The sequence below is a fragment of the Ixodes scapularis genome, unplaced genomic scaffold (assembly GCF_016920785.2).
Source record: "Ixodes scapularis isolate PalLabHiFi unplaced genomic scaffold, ASM1692078v2 PGA_scaffold3__209_contigs__length_174095766, whole genome shotgun sequence".
In the NCBI taxonomy this organism is placed as follows: domain Eukaryota; kingdom Metazoa; phylum Arthropoda; class Arachnida; order Ixodida; family Ixodidae; genus Ixodes; species Ixodes scapularis.
In genome coordinates, this window is record NW_024609868.1 from 119,316,897 (window position 1) to 119,335,425 (window position 18,529).

Genomic DNA, 18,529 nt, shown 5'->3' on the forward strand with positions numbered 1-18,529 from the left:
ACGTTCGCGCTATATGCAGATCGGCGGTGTTTCTAGCGCGTATGCAAGCAACGGACTTCGCTATAGTAAAATATTCTTTATTGAGCATTTTTTTCTATAAAACAATGAAACTAAATCGAGTTTTGAGTTTGATGTATCTCTTGTGCATCAGCGCTAGATACGCAGAGAAAAATAGGCGTTTTTTTCCGCTTTTTTTCAATTGTTTGTGCTCACCCACCGAGACATGGCCCACCCCACTTTTTTATGAATTTCAGGCGGTAGGGGGGTGGGCGATGACTCGGGATATTACGGTATACCCGGCTTTGTAATAAGGGGGGGGTCAACTGTATTTCTAAATAAAAATGCCACTGAGCGAAAGCATGAAAGTGTCGGTACTCTGCGAGTATTAAGCAACCCCGGGTCTCATTTGCCGGTAAGTATGGCTATTTTTCCTGGTGACTAAGATAGCTGCTTAGGGGATTTCGAGGTTAGGTGACTGGCTCCACAGGGACAAGAAACTAAAAGTTTCTGGCATTCCAGGCAAATGGGTGCTGAAAGTCCGTCCTCGCTTCCATCATTCGAGTCCAATTATGCGCAAAAAAAGACGGTGAACAGTCTTGAAAGGAAAGTTAAATCAGTAACATTGGCATACTTTAGGAGCGGCACATAAAATTATTCTGAGGAAGTCGTCTCTAGGTGAGACTTAGTGTAGACGATAGACAAGGCTGACGTCTGCCAAGCAGGGCCGGCTGGGACGCTAGACACTCTCCCCACAGAGTCCATCCCGGGATCTCGAAACCCCTCTTGCGGCCGTTCTAGCAACCGGGAGAAGTGCCCGCATTTGCCGTCAGACGAGCCCAGAGGAGAAAAGACTCGCCCTGGTTGGGGTCTTTCCCATGCACGACCGAGGTGTCCTCTTCGTCACTGGAATCCTTGGAAGCCAGGACGGGCACGGGGTCCCCCACCGCTCGGGACGGCACCACGTCCTCCGGGTCCACGTCGTCTTGGAAGCCGGTCACCAGGGGGTTATTGCCCTCATCGTCGTCGCTGGAAACGGAGTTTGGGAAGGTGAAAAAAACCTTTACTTTTACCGACTTCCCCGCTACATTGAACGGGAAAACTGGGTACATAGAGCACGCAACATCAATTTCCAAGTAGATTTAGTATGGAAATTGAATCGACGTACGTGTGACGTGTCGTCGAGTCACGCGACATCAATTTCACCGCTAAATTTAGGGGCTAAACGAAAATGGTGCTTAGGTGTCGACATCAAGTTGCGCGACATTAAATTTTCCACTAAATTTAGCGGGGAAACTGAGTCGGTGTAAGGGCCAAGTGACATCCGGTCACGCAACATAAATTTGCATTGCGTGACCTACACACAAATTCCATTTTTCTGCCAAATTTAGCGGCAAATGCATGGATGGATGGACAGACAACATTGGGTGTTAGGGCTAAAAAGCATGTCGCGCTTTGAAGTGAGCACGTTCCCACCTGGCACTGTCTTCCTCCCCGGCCACGGTGCTGGGGGTGGCCCCGCCATCCGGGTCCCGGTCGTCCAGGAAGCTGTTGAAGCTGCCATCCCCGTCGTCCGGCACAAAGTCGTCCACGTCCCCGACGGGACCCGCCGAGGAGACCCCGGTTGGGGGTGCGTGCACATTTGCCCGAACCACTGCACACGAAGCACGTCCAACGTCATTCTCGGAGTTCAAACGCAAATTCACGGGTCCAGTACGGTGGTTTCGTCCACACACCGAAGGGTAAGCCCATCCCAAGTCGGGATAGAAGGACCCCGAAACTAAAGTGGCTCGAGGTTTTGGCCCCTAGAAGCTGTAGATTCAAGTTTCAAAGACTCGCATTCACCTAAAACCGGATAAGGTCAAAAATCGGTCGTACCTATTCTTAAAAACGTTTGATATCACTGGAATCAAGCTCTACCTTGTCTCATCTTACGACGGACTGCAGCGGATGCTAAAAGCTGTCCCAGCCAATCCAGTGCCACGAACATATCGCGCGACCACACGCCCTCCACGTCGCATCTCTAACCGATGTGTTTAGAGTCCCACTCTGCGCGTGCATCAAAGGTGGTCCCGAAGTGGTGACAGACGACGTCAGAAAACCCTAAGCGTCACATTGTCATGTTAGAACGTTGATTGGATCAGCGTTCCAATCTGTGCCAATCTGCGGTCCGTTGTAAGACGAAGTCGAGTATGGTACACATACTCTATTCAAACGCCGAAATGAATAAACTGATGATCAAATCTGACCTATGTGGAAGTGCCAAATATCCGCGCATTTGGAGGAAACCTTTCATGGCTTTTTGCGCGAGGCACGAAAATGGTAGAAACCAGTACTTTATGTTACTCTCGGAAACTTGAGAAATGATGGCCGACACGTCGTTCGGAGATTCGAAGCTACTTCGGGGGTAAGCCTCTTGTAAAGTGATGTATTTCGTATTTTGTTATTATAACAAAAAAGAAGAACTCAACAGGTCTAACAGTGATGTACCACTCATATCGGGCAGCAATCTAGCGGCACTTGCCGCGCTAGCGTATGACATTTCCGGAAAGCTATTATTACATCAGAGGGGCTCGAATTGAAATAACAGTGCGAGTTATCGTAGCTACCAAAGGTTCCGTAGCTTCGGTGCCATGCTAACTCGCAGCTGTATCTCAAATCTGAACCCCCTACAGCACAGTCAAACGCTACTGTAAATGAGCCTCAAAAAGTTTGTTCCAGATTCACAGAGTCGGCACAATTTGTGTCGCGCTGCCCGCACTTCCAATGTCAGGGTTCGTACAAAACGTTTGACCCAAGATTCGAGGCAAATTCACGAATTTTAAGGATGCCAGAAATGGAAAAGAATCAACCATTTCCCCCCAGATATCAAACCTCATAATTATGCCAAAGTGTGTCTCAGTAAGAGACAACGGAGACCTCAAGCCCTGCCCCGTGTCCGTGTCATCGTCCAACAAGGCATGAGGCACCCTCCGCTTGTCGCTCACCAATGGGGTCGTCCCGTTCAGCCTTTTTGAACAGCTTGGACATCAGGCCGCCTTGCTTCGTGGGGGTCTTCTGTACCGGGAAAGCGAAACAAAAATCTGTATGCCCAACCTGGTAATACTTTGAGCTCATACAGCATATACATGACATTGAGATGTAGCTATCATGAATTAAGGTCAGCCTGCAAAGTCTCGTAATTCACTGTAATTACGACAAGTACGGTACTCCAACGTAGAGATTGAAAAGAGCAGTGGGATAAGTGCATACACTGAGCAGAAGACAAAATCCAAGCAGAATAAATATGCAGTAAATAGTATTCCACACTACCACTAGAAATGAGCAAATGTATGTCACTGGGAAACAGCTGCACATAGCCGATGGTTTGCAAAACTTTACGCTTTATCAGAGGACATGAAATCCAGGAAAATAAGAATTAGCATACTACACAAAGTTGTGAGCCCCATAAGCTAAAATAACTTTTCACAAGGAGCTAAACACCTGTGAATGTCATGTCAGCAGTCCTTCTGCAGTTCCCGAGAGTAGCACAAAGCACCAGCTACACCCATTTCTACACCTTGTGCGAAAAGCCCCAACAGGTTTCCTTCCACATGTACAAAGATTCAAACTTTTTGCAGAGTGATTGGAACATTGACATATTAATACAGTCTAAGCACGTTACAACCGACCTTGATATTGACCAAGATTTCGGTCTATTGTAAAAGGATTATGTTTTATGTAGATATGAAGTCAAGTCAAAGTATGTAGAGGAAAACCAACCGAACTTCACAAATCGGTATGTTATATCCAAATATCTGTTGTAACCAGGTCTGTTGTAATGAGCTCAGACTGTAGAGCTGAATAGCCTTCCTTGCAAATTTCCAATATTTTCAAAATTACTGCAGTAAGCCCTCGGTTAGGCCACACAACGCGGCTGCATGGTGTAGTCATGCCGCAGAATGCAGGCTTATGAATGCAAATGAGCACTGCTGCACTGGGCAGCAGCTTGCGCCACCTAGCAGACAGGCACGGCAGCGATTAAAGGCACGCGAACCGCATGTCTCCCCCCGTTGGCCAGCTGGCGCAAGCTTCTAGTTGATGCAGTGACATGTGTAATCATACAGTAAACTTTCGTTAGTTCGACCTCGGTTAATTCGACTTTTCGTTTAATTCGATCCTGTTCAAAAGTCCCGGCGAGCGCCCTTACATTTCTATGGGAGGAAATGTTTGATAGTTCGAACTCGGGAAGACTGCGGATCGGGTAATTCGTCCCGAGCGAATGCGCAGGGGCTCACATTGCACGGCACCATGGCAGAAGAACCACCAACGTTGGGCGAAACACTGGCCCTTTGCTGCAAAGCCGAACGTGCGCAAATATGCGCCTGCTCCTCTACGCCGTTCAGATAGACCGTAGCGAATGACACGAGCCAGCGCAACCAATCTATCGTGGTGTAGCGTGGAGAACATAGCACGTGGTCAGGCGAGGAGACAGCGCGCTCTCTCAAAGCGCTTTTCTGTAGCATCGTGTGCGTCCATCTTGCGCGCCAGAAAGTGCAAATTCTCTTTTCCTCTTTTTTTTTTTTTTTTTCCAGTCGCCGACGGTTTGGCCGCCCAGCGCCAAAGTCGGCTCGTAACGCTTTCTCAGCGTGCGCTCAAAGCACTTTTCTGTAGCATCGTGTGCGGTCCATCTTGCGTGTCGGAAAGCGCAACTTCTCCTTTCCTTTCCTTTTTTTTTTTTTTTGTTGTTGTTGACGGTCTGGTTGCTCGGCGCCGAAGTCGGCTCGTAAAACTTGCTTTGTTCGTTTTCTTTTTTTTTTTTTTTGTACGCGATTTTTTGAGGACGTGACCATTTAGTTACGCTGCTCTCCGAAATATGCTTTTGGAAACGTGTTTTTAAGCGCAGCCGGCAGCAGACCATCCGTGAGTACTTTGGACAATAAAAGGAAGTTTAATTTTAACCGTTCTTCCATCCTTTTTCTAATTTGATCCTTCGGATAATTCAACCAAATTTCAAGGTCCCGTCATGATCGAATTAACGAAAGTTTACTTATTCAAGTGCTCCATAGCATTATTTCTCTTAGTTGTATTGCTACCTTCTACATTTCATATTTTTTCATCTAAATGTAAGAGGCTAATGAGCAAAACAGTAAATAAAAAAAACCTCGGATCTCACTCATGGCATTTCTTTGCTTTGCACCGTATTTGCCAGAGTAATAGCCGAGCAAGGCCCTTGCAATTATTTTAGTGCAGAGCACGCATACAGCCAATCATGGCATTCTGCATAAAAGATGCACCGAATAAGAAGGTTGAAAACACTATCCTTCGTAAAAATGCAATCAAAGCAGATAGCAATTTTACATGAAGACATTATCTCTGCCACTGTTCTGGCAATCGCGGTGATTCGCTACCCCGTGTTCCGTAGGAAGGCAGACCCACGGGTCTCATTCATAAGAAGAGTTGCTATTACTCAAGCAAATATGGTATGTTTATTGATGAGCTGCAATCAGGGTAATGTGCTCTTTGTCCCATTGGAGGCAGAGCTCTGGTATTTTTTACGCAAGAAATGCATAGTCAGAAAAATGGGATGGGCAATCTTTAGGGACGAGCATTGGCTCAGGCTTTCACGACAGGCATTTGTCAAGTATTTCAACTTCGCAGTCCAACACCCGCAGTCCATACTGATTCGGAAAGGTTAATCTGTCGCAGCAAAGATCCAAGTTCCGCATGTAATGCCGATCATGAACTGCAATTTCCGCCGTCCCGTAAAAAGAAAACCCTTTTCTTTTACGGAATGATCCCGCAAAAGAAGTTTCTTAGCTTTCGTTACAGAGTTAACCACTCATGCGCCTAATTACGGCTCGCGTATAAACGTTCAAGATCAGCGACGTGCTAAAAGCAAGTCTGGCCATTGTGGATGGAAAATGCTGCGTTTGGGTGCCGGTCCGGCAACTGCGATCACACTTTAGCGAGGTTCGACTAGAGCTACTAAATGAGTCGCTCTTAGAATGCCGACACTTCACTCCCCAAATTTCTCACGGGCGCCGCCATTTTGACGCTTAGTGCAGAGCAGAGCGATTGGCATTCGTTACAACTCAAAGTGTGACCCGCTGAGCTCTGGGTAGTGTTAGGGCACCTTGGGCGATATCATTTTGCTCGGTCGCAAACCGTTTCAGCCTTTCTAGAGGACGGAAGAGCATTTTTTCCAATTTCAGATAAAGTTTCAGAGAACTGGCAACAAGCTCCAAGATGGCCGAAATGTTGTTACTTTATTTGGTGGCTCTAGGCTCAACTATCAGACGATCTTCACATCTAGCAGCACGCACCTGGGCTTGTTTGCTCGAAGCTGGTTAACTCTAACCGCGGTTAGAAGTTAACCACATTTCCCTACGAGGGGGAATTTTAGGTCACGTGACCGGCAGAGTAAGGACGGCGGGGAAACATGGCGGTGCCCCGGTGAGTGAGTGCCGCTCGCTTTGGAACTAATACGTCGTAGTAGCTCCAATATCGGGCACGTTAGCCAGCAATGGATGGTGCAGGAGGCTTTCGATTTGCCCTACCTCACTTAAAACGCAAAGCATGAGCAATGACCTTGCCGCATTTTTTAGATAGCCTTTCGATTCTGGCCATTCCTCAGCCTATATGAACGCGATAGTTGTCGGCATGGCAACGTCTTTGAAAGTGGATTGCCTTGACTCAATCGGCCGGGTATTGATAGCACACAAAAGCAGACAGCGTCCCCTAGACCTTTTGCTAAATTTCCCAAGCACCCAGGTGGATGCTACAAGTGTAGTTACACGCGCCGCACGTGCTGGCGTCTGCAGTAATAACTGTTCTAAAGCAAAAAGCTTAAGGGGGGACACTACCCAGTAGGGTTAACGTTTGAACCTATGGCTTAATATGAATGAAATTTAGAGTATATACTGGAAGTTGGAAGGCAGAATGCAGTGCAAAGTTTGATCAGTGTACATAAGTTGTAAAATAACTTGTAGTCATTTTTATCAGGAACACACCGACTTTGTTTAGGAAAACTATCGTTAGGAAACTAATGTAATACCAAACAATTTCTACTCTAGATCTGCAGTAGAATGCCTAGAGTGTGCAGCTGTTAAAAGAAAATCTCTAAAAAAGAATTTACTTCATGCTAACATCACAGTGAAAAATCAAATAAATTTTTTTGCCTTTTATGTCAAGCAGAAGATTTTAACATCTTTTATAAAAGACATCCACAAAGTCAAAAAACAATTCCATAGTTGCACTGCCCATAAAATTTCACTTAGGAAAAACGATAAGCGAGTCTTTCCTCTTGTCCCATTAACAAACGATAGTTTTCCTAAAATGAAATTTATGCCAAAATGTGGAACGGAGAAAAATGTGTTCAAGGTGTTCCAACCCCTATCTTTCCTTTAGCTTCAATGGATCGAAAATAATTTATAAAAAATTAACTATGCGGTGTAAACTAATGATACTTTCTGGAAATACTTTCCAGGTGCTGGTGGATGTAAATATGACATTTTTCAAAATCAACTTTTTTTGCAGAAAATTTTTTTTATGGGTAGTGTCCCCCCTTAAAACAAATTTTGCCGAGCACGCGCGTTCGTCAAAGATTTAATATGATTATTTACTTCAAATCTTTTATAAGTGGAAGGCCAGCGCGCGCGGTACGTAGAATTACACTTCCAGCGTTCTCCTCGATATTCGTGTAATTTACTAATAGGTCAACTTTCAGTGGAGCCGAATTACAGGTTTTTTAATTTATGACGGTGTTTTATACAGTTCTTACATGCTGGCCAACCATGCTGCCGGAGTACCGCCCGCCTTTCACTGCTCACTTCTTTTTCATTGTTTTTAGGACTGAACTTCGTCGTCCTCTTTCGAACTTGGAAGGAAATTTCAACGAGGCTTGTCTTCACTTCAGACAGCCAAATATTTAGAAATTTTCCAAACAAGGGCTAATTTAGTTTTACTTTACCGATTATTTGTACCACGAGCAATAAAAATTGTTTCTTAAAGGCCGGCCCGCAAGCAGAGAGAAGGAACCCGACCCTCACTTTCCTTCTCGCCACTGTAAAAGGAGGAAATCACCTCTCGTTTCCTCCTCGCCATTTTCCGACTTTTTTTGTATTTTTTTGCCAGCTGCCTGTTTTTTTGTTTTTTTTAACAAGTTTGGGGTGGAGGAAATGAAAGCTTCAAGGATTTGAAAAGATTATCCAGAAGCCAGCCGGCACACCTGCGACAGGGTGCTGAACCAACCGAGTAGCTGTTTTGAGCGAGCTTGGCACTTGCTCTTCCCAACGAGTTGCATTGGCTCTTTTTTAGCATTCGTTTGGAAGATGATTCTTTGCTGTTGTGAGAGCACAAATGCCTTGTTCTGCTCAAAGAAGTAGTCATTGAAGTATCAATTTTAATATAAATATCCGATTTGGCATCTTTTGTTGTTTAGGCGGATTCATGGCGACAACGGGAAGTATGAGCGGCGTTTTCTGTATATCAGGGATGGTGCTCCATAGACCAGTGGTTCTGAATCATCATGGTTCGTAAACCGGCAGAGGTGACAGAGGATCCCATCCGCAGTGGGTCTAGCACTTTTCGGTGTAGAGCGTTTTGCTGTAGGGCATTTCGGTGCGGACTTTTTGGTGCACAGACATTTCAGTATACGGACTTTTTGCTGCAAAGACTTTTCGGTGGGGGACTTTTCGGTGAGCGGATATTTCGGTGCACGGACATTTGATGCATGGACATTCGACGCTATGGTTTGCTCGCCACTATCTCTTTTCCAACGTATGCAGACACGCTTCACATCGTGTTTGCGCGTTGAGTTGATAGAAATAGTCTCCTCTATAAGGTGTTGACTTTATTATTGGTCCTGCGTGTAGGAAACGACCCAAACAGCAAGACGTTTGAAGTTGTTTGTGTATTCAGAAAAATTTTGAATATCTTAAAATGCGCCTCCTCCGCGTAATCGCATAGCTCCGATTGTTAATAATAAATTGTGATGACCTCGCACGACAAAAAAAAAAATACAAAAAAACAATGTAATTATTACTTGTAACTCATTAGGGAATAAAGTAGGCGTGTGCGGGTACAAAATAAGTGTAATCAAATCAAATATCGATTTGAATCAAGTAAACAAGCCGAATTTGGTGAATGCTAAATCTATTTTATTTGGTATCAAATGTTTGCTCATTCTCGTACGAAAAAAAAAACAGTGACCACAGATCATACACAGAGTATGATCTGTGGTCAACGTCTCCTTCCATGCCGTAATGATGTCGCCGGGGTTTAAAGAACTGCCTTACAATCGTGCTTATACAGGGCGATTTTTTTAACGACTAGACATTTTTCTAAAAAAGACGTCAGAGTTACGCAATTGCGGTTTGTGCCTTATCTATAGTCATCAAAAACACCAAATCATTCATTTTTAAAGAGATGTAGTGGACGTGAAGTGGCTCACGGCGTCCTAAAAAGCCTAATTTGGACGCGAATCGTGTTACCACAATCTTTTCGGCCACCGCACTCCTCGCCCCTTCTACAGTGGCGTTGTCACAGCGATGCGCATGATTTGTCGCTTTAGCTTCATGGCGTTAGGCTGTGCCACGCGGAGATGGAGCCCACATAAAGTCAGAACTATATTTTCGCGCCCAAATTAGGAGGACGCCATATAATAAAGTATGCGCGTTACATCTTTTTAAGAATGGACGGTTTGGTGGCTTGCGATTATGGCCAACAACTTTCTAAATACAAGATGCCGTTTTCTTTTCTAATTAAAAGGTTAATTAGCCAATTTTAGGCAATCGGTCGGTTTTAGTTGCGTTCGTTATTGAACCTAATCCTCGCCTGGCCGTATAGCTCACCTACACAAACCGCAATGGCGCTAATTTTCACTGGACAATTTGGTGGCTTTCGATTACGCCCAACAACTTTATAAATCAACTATCCCGTTTTCTTTTATAATCGAAAAGTTTATTATCAAATGTTAGGTAATCAGTCGGTTTTTGTTGCGTTCTTTCTTGAACCCAATCTTCGCCTGGCCGTTTCGCTCACATCCACAAAACGTTAATTTCCACGTTTTTTTCTAATATCTAGTAGGTGAAAAAAAAATAAATAAATAAACGTTGTATATAAAATAGAGGACAGTTCTTTTCTGATATAAATAAAGCGTGGGGCACGCGTCTTGCATGCATCTCTTTTTTTTTTTTCCGGCCTATGAAAACAAATTTCGGGACATTCGAAATTGAGTTTATGATGGGGAGGGCGCTTTATCACGGGGTATTTTGTCATGTTTCATAAGCTTTATTACTAGTCAGAAGGAAGCCACGCGAGCCGCATCACGTTGCAAACAGCTAATTCGGATGTTTCTCAAGCAGCTCTAGAACTTTCCAATTGACATTTTTGTTCTTAATACATCTAAAAAAATTTGGTACTTAGTCCTAAACATTTAATTTATTAGGCATAATTAAAAATACTGCAACTCTCGCAAGACGTCTACCCAAAACATAAAGTTGGCTTAATGCATTGGCGTAAAGTGGCTGCGTCTTTCATTTTTATGCTTGGTCTTTAAAGATTCGTGAAAAGCATTCGCGACCTTATCTGTCAAGGCGCGTACACGGACAGCGCGGCCTCCTCGGCAAGTTGTTCCCTCATCGAAGACGACAATGAATAAAAGGTGCAATAAAAATCTTAATGCCTGAAAAAAGCGCAAGTTTAAAATAATTCTAAGGGTGTCAGTTGATTTTATTTCTACTATATTCAAATTTCAACACTCGTCGCGGGCAGCATGAAAGGAAGCACTGCACTCTTGGTGCAAATCAGTGCCCAGTCAACGGTTCTACACTCAAACACGCATCACCACCCGACCTGTTTGAAAAATAAATAATTTTCAGTAGTACTTTTGGTAGAAAAGGCGAATTTTCTACTGAGCGTGATATTTTGTGGACCCAAAAGTCCTGTAGCCGGGATCGGTAGTTCATAGCTTCAGGAAGACGAAGAACGACGGATGCATTATTTCCCGCGGAAGTACTGTTTTGAATTTGAATTCCACATAAAATTGTATATGCACAAATTGTGGCACGATACCGAACTTGCTTGATTACTTTTCTTTTAAAGACAACATAACCAGGCATAATCTACAGATATTGCAGAATTCATTTTAATTGGCGTACAGCGTGAAAGACAAGTATGTACATAAAGAACACAATAGAGCTCTGCATCTCTACTGCATTTCTTTCCGTACTTGTGGACAGTTAGTCCGCATGACTATATTCAAAAACTGCCAAATCGTTTAAGCCTACCCCTTTTTATAATTTTTTTCGTAGATGAATTGTGGCGAATCCCGGCTGGGTTCGGGTAAAGATCTCGCACGTGTTCAAGGACACATTTCGGCATGATTTCCCGCTTGGTGACGACGTTGAGCTGACCGCTGTTCCACTCCTTTTCTAAGTAGGCGGGGAACGCCAGACGCCTAAATTATCCAAGCAGCCCCAAAACTTGCGGTAGTACACCTTCCGAACTCCTGGGTTTTTTTGGAGATGGCCTTCGCCCACCCTGACAAAGCCCCAAAGAATTATGTAAGGGCTGCAGAGGCTATCTGGGCATTCCGTTTCTTCATCAGCGAACAAATGCGAACAGAAGAAAATGAAAACTTCGTAATACCTGCTGTCTTTTAATAAATGGCATAATATTGCTAGTGGCATAAAATTGCTAGTTGCACTATTTTACGCGAAGAAAATTGTGATTTTGCGGTTCTATCTTCGTGTTTCCCGTTCTCTTTGCTGATACGCAAGATATTTGTCGGGTGTCAAGTTTTCAGTTACATTTGTCGACAGAAACTAAATGCACGTTTGGCCACGAAGAAATTTTTTTCAAAGGCTGAAGATAGATGAAATATACCACAAAACCGTTTTAGTTTTTATGGAAGTTTGTTTTTACTCTTCTTAGTAGCTTCAACGAGGCGGCCGTCACTCTAGAAAACACCTGTAGTACGAACCTATATATTATGCCCCAAAAATGGTCAGACTGGGTCCCTCTGACTGCAATATCTTTGACTTGTAATTACTCATGATTATTACTTTGTACAAAAAACAAAACAAAAAAAAAAAACACAATAGTGATATAATCACTCTTCAGTGTGCCGTTTTTAGAACGACAAATTTTTAACTCTCTGGGTAGAGCTCAAAGTTCGGATAAAAATACCCATCTTTTTTCCTTCTGCTGTGATGTTCAAGTTCCGTTCACTCGAGATAAATATGCGGTGGTGTAGCGTGTGTGGCTGCATGCGAAAGTATCTGAATGTAAAAGAACTTGTTGTTGGGCTAGTTGGTGTTGACTATCTGAGTGTGTTTTAGAACTGCAGAAAAAGAGCAAAAAGAAAAAAAGAAGAAAAGCGAGCCAGCCCGAACCCTTCCGAGCTCATATCCAGCCTGCCTAACTAATCCCTGGTGTTTGGGATTGAAGCAGAGAACCTTGAAGGGTTACAGAGATTTTGTCGGGGGGCCGGTAAGCCCATTAGCACTCGTGCGAGAAGGCCATAAAAAGCGAGGAGGAAAATGGAGGAGAAAAGGGGAGGAGGAAAAAAAGAAAAGAGGGGGAATCTTCTGCCACGCTGAAGAAAATTTTGAGCCCCCGCCTTTAAGTTCAAATGTATACTGCGCTGCATCAAGAAAACATTGGTAGAGCGCATTTTTGGGTCCCCCATTTCGGGAACCTTTCCACGGAAGCCACTTATATTCACTACAGGCAGTAGGTGACACCAGCTACCACCTTATAATAAAACACGGAGCTATCGCTCATCCAGCCCTCGTCAAACTTGGCTAGGGACTTGTAGGTACCTAGTAGGGAAGGGCGGCTAACTTTTCACCGCAGTTAAAGTTAACCGGCTTCGAGCAAACGGGCCCTGGCTGTACTTGCGGAAGTCGATACACGCACGCGTACGCCCAGAGACGGGAACACTACGGCGCCTGGGATGCGTCTTTCGCCGGTGCGTTTGGCACCCCATCCCTCCCATACATCGAAAGTGGTCCCGAAGTGGCAGCCCTGACGTCACAGACGATGGCACGTCAAGCCGTTGCGATTCTGGAGGTTGGTGCTAGAAGTCCCGGCGAAACGCACGAGTGAATGCGAGCGTCGCCGCCGTTACGGGGTCCCAACCCGTTTGCCGAAGCTTCTGTGGACCGTCGAGCTGGACAGCAACCTGCCGCAGAACGGGCGTCTGCACTGCCCACCTTCGCCGCCGCGACACCGCAGAAATCGCGACCGGCGATGATGCGACGCTTCTACAACGTCGTCGGGCAGAAATCGAGGGACCACTAATACGGCGAGAGCCGTTAATGGGAACCTCCTTGGGAAATTGAGCAGTCGACCTTTGCAAAACTCACGGCAACATCGTCGATCGCACAATCGCACCCGGCCGTGGCCGCAGCCGCTTCAGAGTTGGTCGGAAAACGACGTATTTCCGTCCGTCGAGCCGGATTTGAATCTGCAGACCGTGGACGACGGCAGTCGTCTTTCCTGCAGCCAGACGCTCCACCGACCAAGCTATAGACGGGACAAATTACGGCGAATTAAAGGCGGCGTATATACATTCCATTTCTTTCTACCTTCAACGAAGCTTCGGCGTCTCGCAAGCCTCAAGTGTGCACGCGACGCCGGAGCAAGGCGAAAGGCGACGAGCACGCGCTGGACTTCGAAAGCGATGCCCTGCCATTCCCAGCTTGTCGACGACTAAAGACCTTTCCCTAAAACCGCTTTTGGCCGGTGCCATTTTCAGCGTTTGCGCGTAGGGCGCACAATTTGCTCGCTATTCGAAACGGCGAACACGCGCCTGCTAGGTTGTGAGGATCGTGCACTGGGCTGTGGATTTCTAAACATTGGAATGGTGTATGGAAGTGCCGGCTGTAGCCAACACCTTCGTACGCACGACTGTTCGAGCGGACGAACTTGCACGTCGTATTGCTAGACCCAGAAAAGTTGGTAGCAGGTTCGACAAACGCGACTTCAGCTACGGCGCGTTGAGGAGGATCGTCGCAGACGAAGATGAGGCGCGGGAGCAGAATCGAGAGAGTAAGCTAAAACAGCGCAAAGATCCTAGGGATTGTGCTCGAGAGTTGGTGCAGAAACGACAATGGCGCAGCAATGATAGCAAATTATGCAAGCATCTCGCTGCTGTTGTTGTGAAAGACGTTACGCGGTAGCGTAAGTGTACCCGGATTTTTAGGATGCAGTCAAACACACCGGTCGAAGACCCATCCTAAGCACCATACTCACGGTGGTTCCTGTGGGAGAAGCCGCGCCGGACTTGGCAGCCTTCTCGTCGGTGGGGGACAGCGATCTCACCGCTCCGCCGGCCTGCTGGGGCGCCACCACGGGGGACGCAGCGGTGGCGGCAGGGGTTGTGGGGGCCTGGGCCCTCGTGGCCGCCTGCTTCTTGGCCTCCTGGGCTCCCAGGGAGCTGGGCACGGACACGCTGCGAGGAGGCGGGGCAGACCGGGGGCCACTCGGCTTCGTCTCCGATGCCACTGCACGAGAGAAAGCAGCGGACCGGCGTTGGATGGCCAAGGTAGTGGGCGATGTGGCATTGAGTTTCGAGCAAAGTAAGCGAGTCACTGGGAAGAACATACTTTGAGTGAAGTGAAACAGGTGTGATGCGCTGTCAAAGTAAGAACTATTTAGGACAGAACATACTTAAAAGTACAGTACCTCACCTCGAGTGAATTAAATTAAACATGATGTACTCTCAAACTATGAAGTGCATAAAGAAGAACATACTTGAAAGTAGAGTACTATGCCTCGAGCAAAGTGAATTAAACGTGATTTACTCTAAAACTTCCAAGTATGTAAAGCAGAACATACTTGAAAGTTGAGTACATACACCTCGAGTGAATTGAAATTAATGTAATGTTCTCTCAGACTATGAAATATGTAAACCAGGACAAACTCGGAAGTAGTGTATCACAAAAAGACTATACTTACAACGTATTCATTCATTTTTTTTAAATTTTATGTGCTCACTAACGGCCAATGCCTTAAGGGGGGACACTGGCTAGAGGTCAAACTTTCGAACCACTCAAGTGATCGGAATGAAATTTGCAGGGGAGATTTAGCTTCAGATGTAGGTGTACTGTGCAAACTTTCAGCTCTCTAGGGCAAATTTACATACCTGCAAAAGACGATGTGCCACTTTTTATTAAGAAATCTATGATATGCAAATCAAATTATTAAGCATCATTTTGACTGCTTGAATATAAAGTGGGGGATATGGGACCTCGGGCTATCTAGTTTTAATAACTTAAATGTAAATATTTCAGGAAGAGTTATTACCTGAAACTATGAGATGCATATCTGTCCTCTGTCAATTTTTGAAAACTTAGTTTTTTATCACTGAGGACTTCAACCTAAAACAAAATAAAGTAGATAGCCCGATTCCTGAGTAAATTTCAGTTCAGAAACATCTTGATTGTGGTACCAGAATACTTTCACCTTCGAACAAAAGATTCCTTCGTATGAAATTTGCAGCAAACAGTGGAACTGAGAAAAATGCATTCAAACATTGAACTCCTTTACTTTGTTACTGCCTCACAATGTGTTGAAAATATTTTATATCAACGTAACTATTTGGCGTATGGTTATCAAATTTGGTGTAAGGGTGTATAATTAGTTTCTAAAACTGAAAAGCTCAAAATTAAAAAATGAATTTTTTCAAAGAAATTAAAAATTTAGGCCCATGTCCCCCCTTAATAGTGATGCTGAGCAGGTAGACAAAAGATTTGTCGGGAACAACTGAAGTGCTACAGAATGCGATTTATAAATGCAAATACTTGTTGCAGCGAGAGTGATAAAGGCGTGGTATGGGGGTCCTTGGACTAGTTGGGATGATTTTGGGATGATCCGATTGAGAAGGGAGGCTGGCGAAACTCACAAGCTGGCAGCATTAACACCAGTGTCACCCCCTCAACCAGAAAGGTTAAAAGACACATGCAAAGGAAAAAAAAATAATTTTTAAACAGCCTAGATGGAAAAAGAATGTCATAACGAATTTAAAACGAAGAAAAAAAACTTTTAGAGCTATATTTATTTACGGCGCAAAGCGAATTTCTAGTTGGCGCCCGCCGGAGCCGCCGCTGGTCACGTGGTAGACCTGTGCGCCACCATGCTGCGCCGCCCCAAAAGCCACGCCGCCGCTGCACGCTGAGTATGGTGCGCCGCCGGTTCAGTGCGTTTCTCCAAAAACTGCCGCTCTCGCCAGCATGTTTGCATTCAAATAAGGTCAGTTACCCTTCCAGACCAGCTGTACCTGTAGCCCAGTGGCTATAGTATCCAACTGCCACCGCACCAACCCAAGTTCGAGCCCCGCTGGCACTCAAGCTTTGTATATAAACTTTATCTATAACCTTAACATCTGTAACATTCCAAGCGTGTCACTCGTTCATGATGCACACTTACAACGCTTGCTATGAGGCTCGTTCATGACAAGTTTTTCATGAAACAGGACCCATAAAAGACATTTTCCATTAAAACTATATCACTTTTAGGAAGGCAAGTCGCCAAAGAAAATGAAAATGAAAGTTACGCACAGTTGACCGTGGTGGCGCTCGAAGGCATTCCATTGACCACCATCTGTGGAGACGCCGCCTCTGCAAACTTGGATGCGGACGAGAGTTGGTCCGCAATTTCCCTGCGTCGGTTGTTCAAGGCTTCCGCAAACCTGAACAAGCGAGACATTTCATTTATTAAATTACTTTTAGGGCCCAAAGCCATCACAGAGAGAAGTGGGCACTGTAAAGCACATATAAAAGTAGAAACAATGAAATGACAAAAATATAAAACTACTATGAGACATCACTGAACAAATTAGTAATTTCTAAAATTAAGTGTTAGTAAATGTAAGCATGACTGCGGGAAGGCGATTACAATCCTGTGTCGCCACTGGCTGCAATTGGTGGGAATATGCTCAAGAGTGTCCTTTTCGTCCAACAGTGTCTTTAGGTTTTGTTCATTTTTGGTAATCATTGGAAGCGTGTCCCTCCAAAATGGCAGTCTCCCCTGGCTTCACCTCTGGTGGCATCATGTCACCTCCAGAGCTTCCTACCTCCATGGTTGTGCACTTAGTTCAGGTGGTGCCTAGTGCGGGGTTTTGTATAGAAACAGATTATGTTACACCTTTGTCTTTTTGTGACACTGCATACACTTCCATTCAGCACCACCCAGATACAAAGCATTTGCACTAAATTTACTGGGTCACCAAGAGAGGGGAAGCACGTATTCCTGCCCTTTCCACTCCTCCTCATTTCGCACGCTCTTTCTACACCACCTGTTTCTGCTCCTCTCTTTCTTGCCCTTTCCACCCCTCTCCACTCCGCAGTTTCTTGCACCACCTGCTTCTGTTCCTTCCGTTTGTGCGTGCTGGGTCCGTAGCACAGTCAGCAGCACACTCGGTTTCCACGCCCGTGACAGGGATTCAGTCCCCGGCACCGGTTGCTGTTTTTTCCAAGATCGTTTAGCAGTTACAGACCAACCGACCTACACATTTCATGCCTATGCAGCTATTGAGGTTGGTTGGCCCAATAAAGCTCCCGCTTTAGCCCCATGCTCAGACACTAACTGTTTTGAATACCGCGATGTCAGCGTGACATCCTCATCATAACTACACCCTAGGCATGGACGTGAAAAACCCAAGAGCTGGCCATATAAATACTATGCATCTAAAAGTGTCTCCTTTCTCTATAGAAGGGTACACCAATACACGAAACAAAACCAAGCTAGCAGTCAGAAGCTTCAGAACACTCACAGGCATAGGCGTAGACTACGGGGGGGGCATCGGGGCTCGTGCCCCCCCTGGTGAGATCCGAGGGGGGGGGGAGGGGGGGCAGAGCCTGCCCCCCCTCCCAGGCTGTGATTTTTACCGAGACGCTGTTTATGTGCCATGTAACGAGCTTCTAGTAGTGGCATGTAAACAACACAATGCACACAGCGACGGACACATGGCGATATACATACGCTGTAGAAAGTACTCCCTAAAATAAACCGCTGATAATTGCCGGTGTAAAAAATATTGCGCGAAAAAGCACCCCCCCCCCCGGAGAACTTCTCAGCCTGCCCCCCCCCCCCCCCCCCCCCCCCCCCGGGAAAATGGAAAGTCTATGCCACTGCTCACAGGTCGTAGTTCTGCTCCTCGGATTCCTGCAGTATGTCCAGTTCCTCGTTGGTCGCATCTGTCTCGTGAGCGTTTCGCTCCAGTTGCAGCAGCAGAGACTCCCGCTGCACCACAGAAACAACAACATTGATTCAATATTTAGGATTCAATACAATATTTTCCCCCAAGTATAAACCATACCTCAACACAGTGCAACTATTACCTATACCGAGTTCCAAATTTTGCAAACATCAGCTCTGCCACACTGAGAGTTCATCATTAGTCAAGTAACGTGTATGTGGGGGTAAGCTTTCCTCAATATTTGATGGCTCATCTGCGAGTCTGTCACAATGATAACTGGTTCTATAGGTGGGATCGCTTTGAGTGAACTGAAGAGTACAAAGGGTTTTCTCAATCAGTTTCTAG

General features: G+C 45.5%; 1 protein-coding gene across 1 annotated transcript in view; it reads right to left on the minus strand.

Annotated features, from left to right (window-relative positions):
- The window catches only part of LOC8041454 (rab-like protein 6), a 49,084-nt gene that overhangs the window by 14,672 nt on the left and 15,883 nt on the right, over positions 1-18,529 (minus strand). The window contains exons 8-13 of the mRNA XM_042292609.1: positions 18,125-18,228; positions 16,545-16,675; positions 14,239-14,489; positions 2,985-3,054; positions 1,474-1,651; positions 857-1,026 (exon numbers count right to left, since the gene is read on the minus strand). Of these exons, the coding sequence (XP_042148543.1) occupies positions 857-1,026; positions 1,474-1,651; positions 2,985-3,054; positions 14,239-14,489; positions 16,545-16,675; positions 18,125-18,228 (904 nt within the window). The remainder of the gene's footprint in view (positions 1-856; positions 1,027-1,473; positions 1,652-2,984; positions 3,055-14,238; positions 14,490-16,544; positions 16,676-18,124; positions 18,229-18,529) is intronic.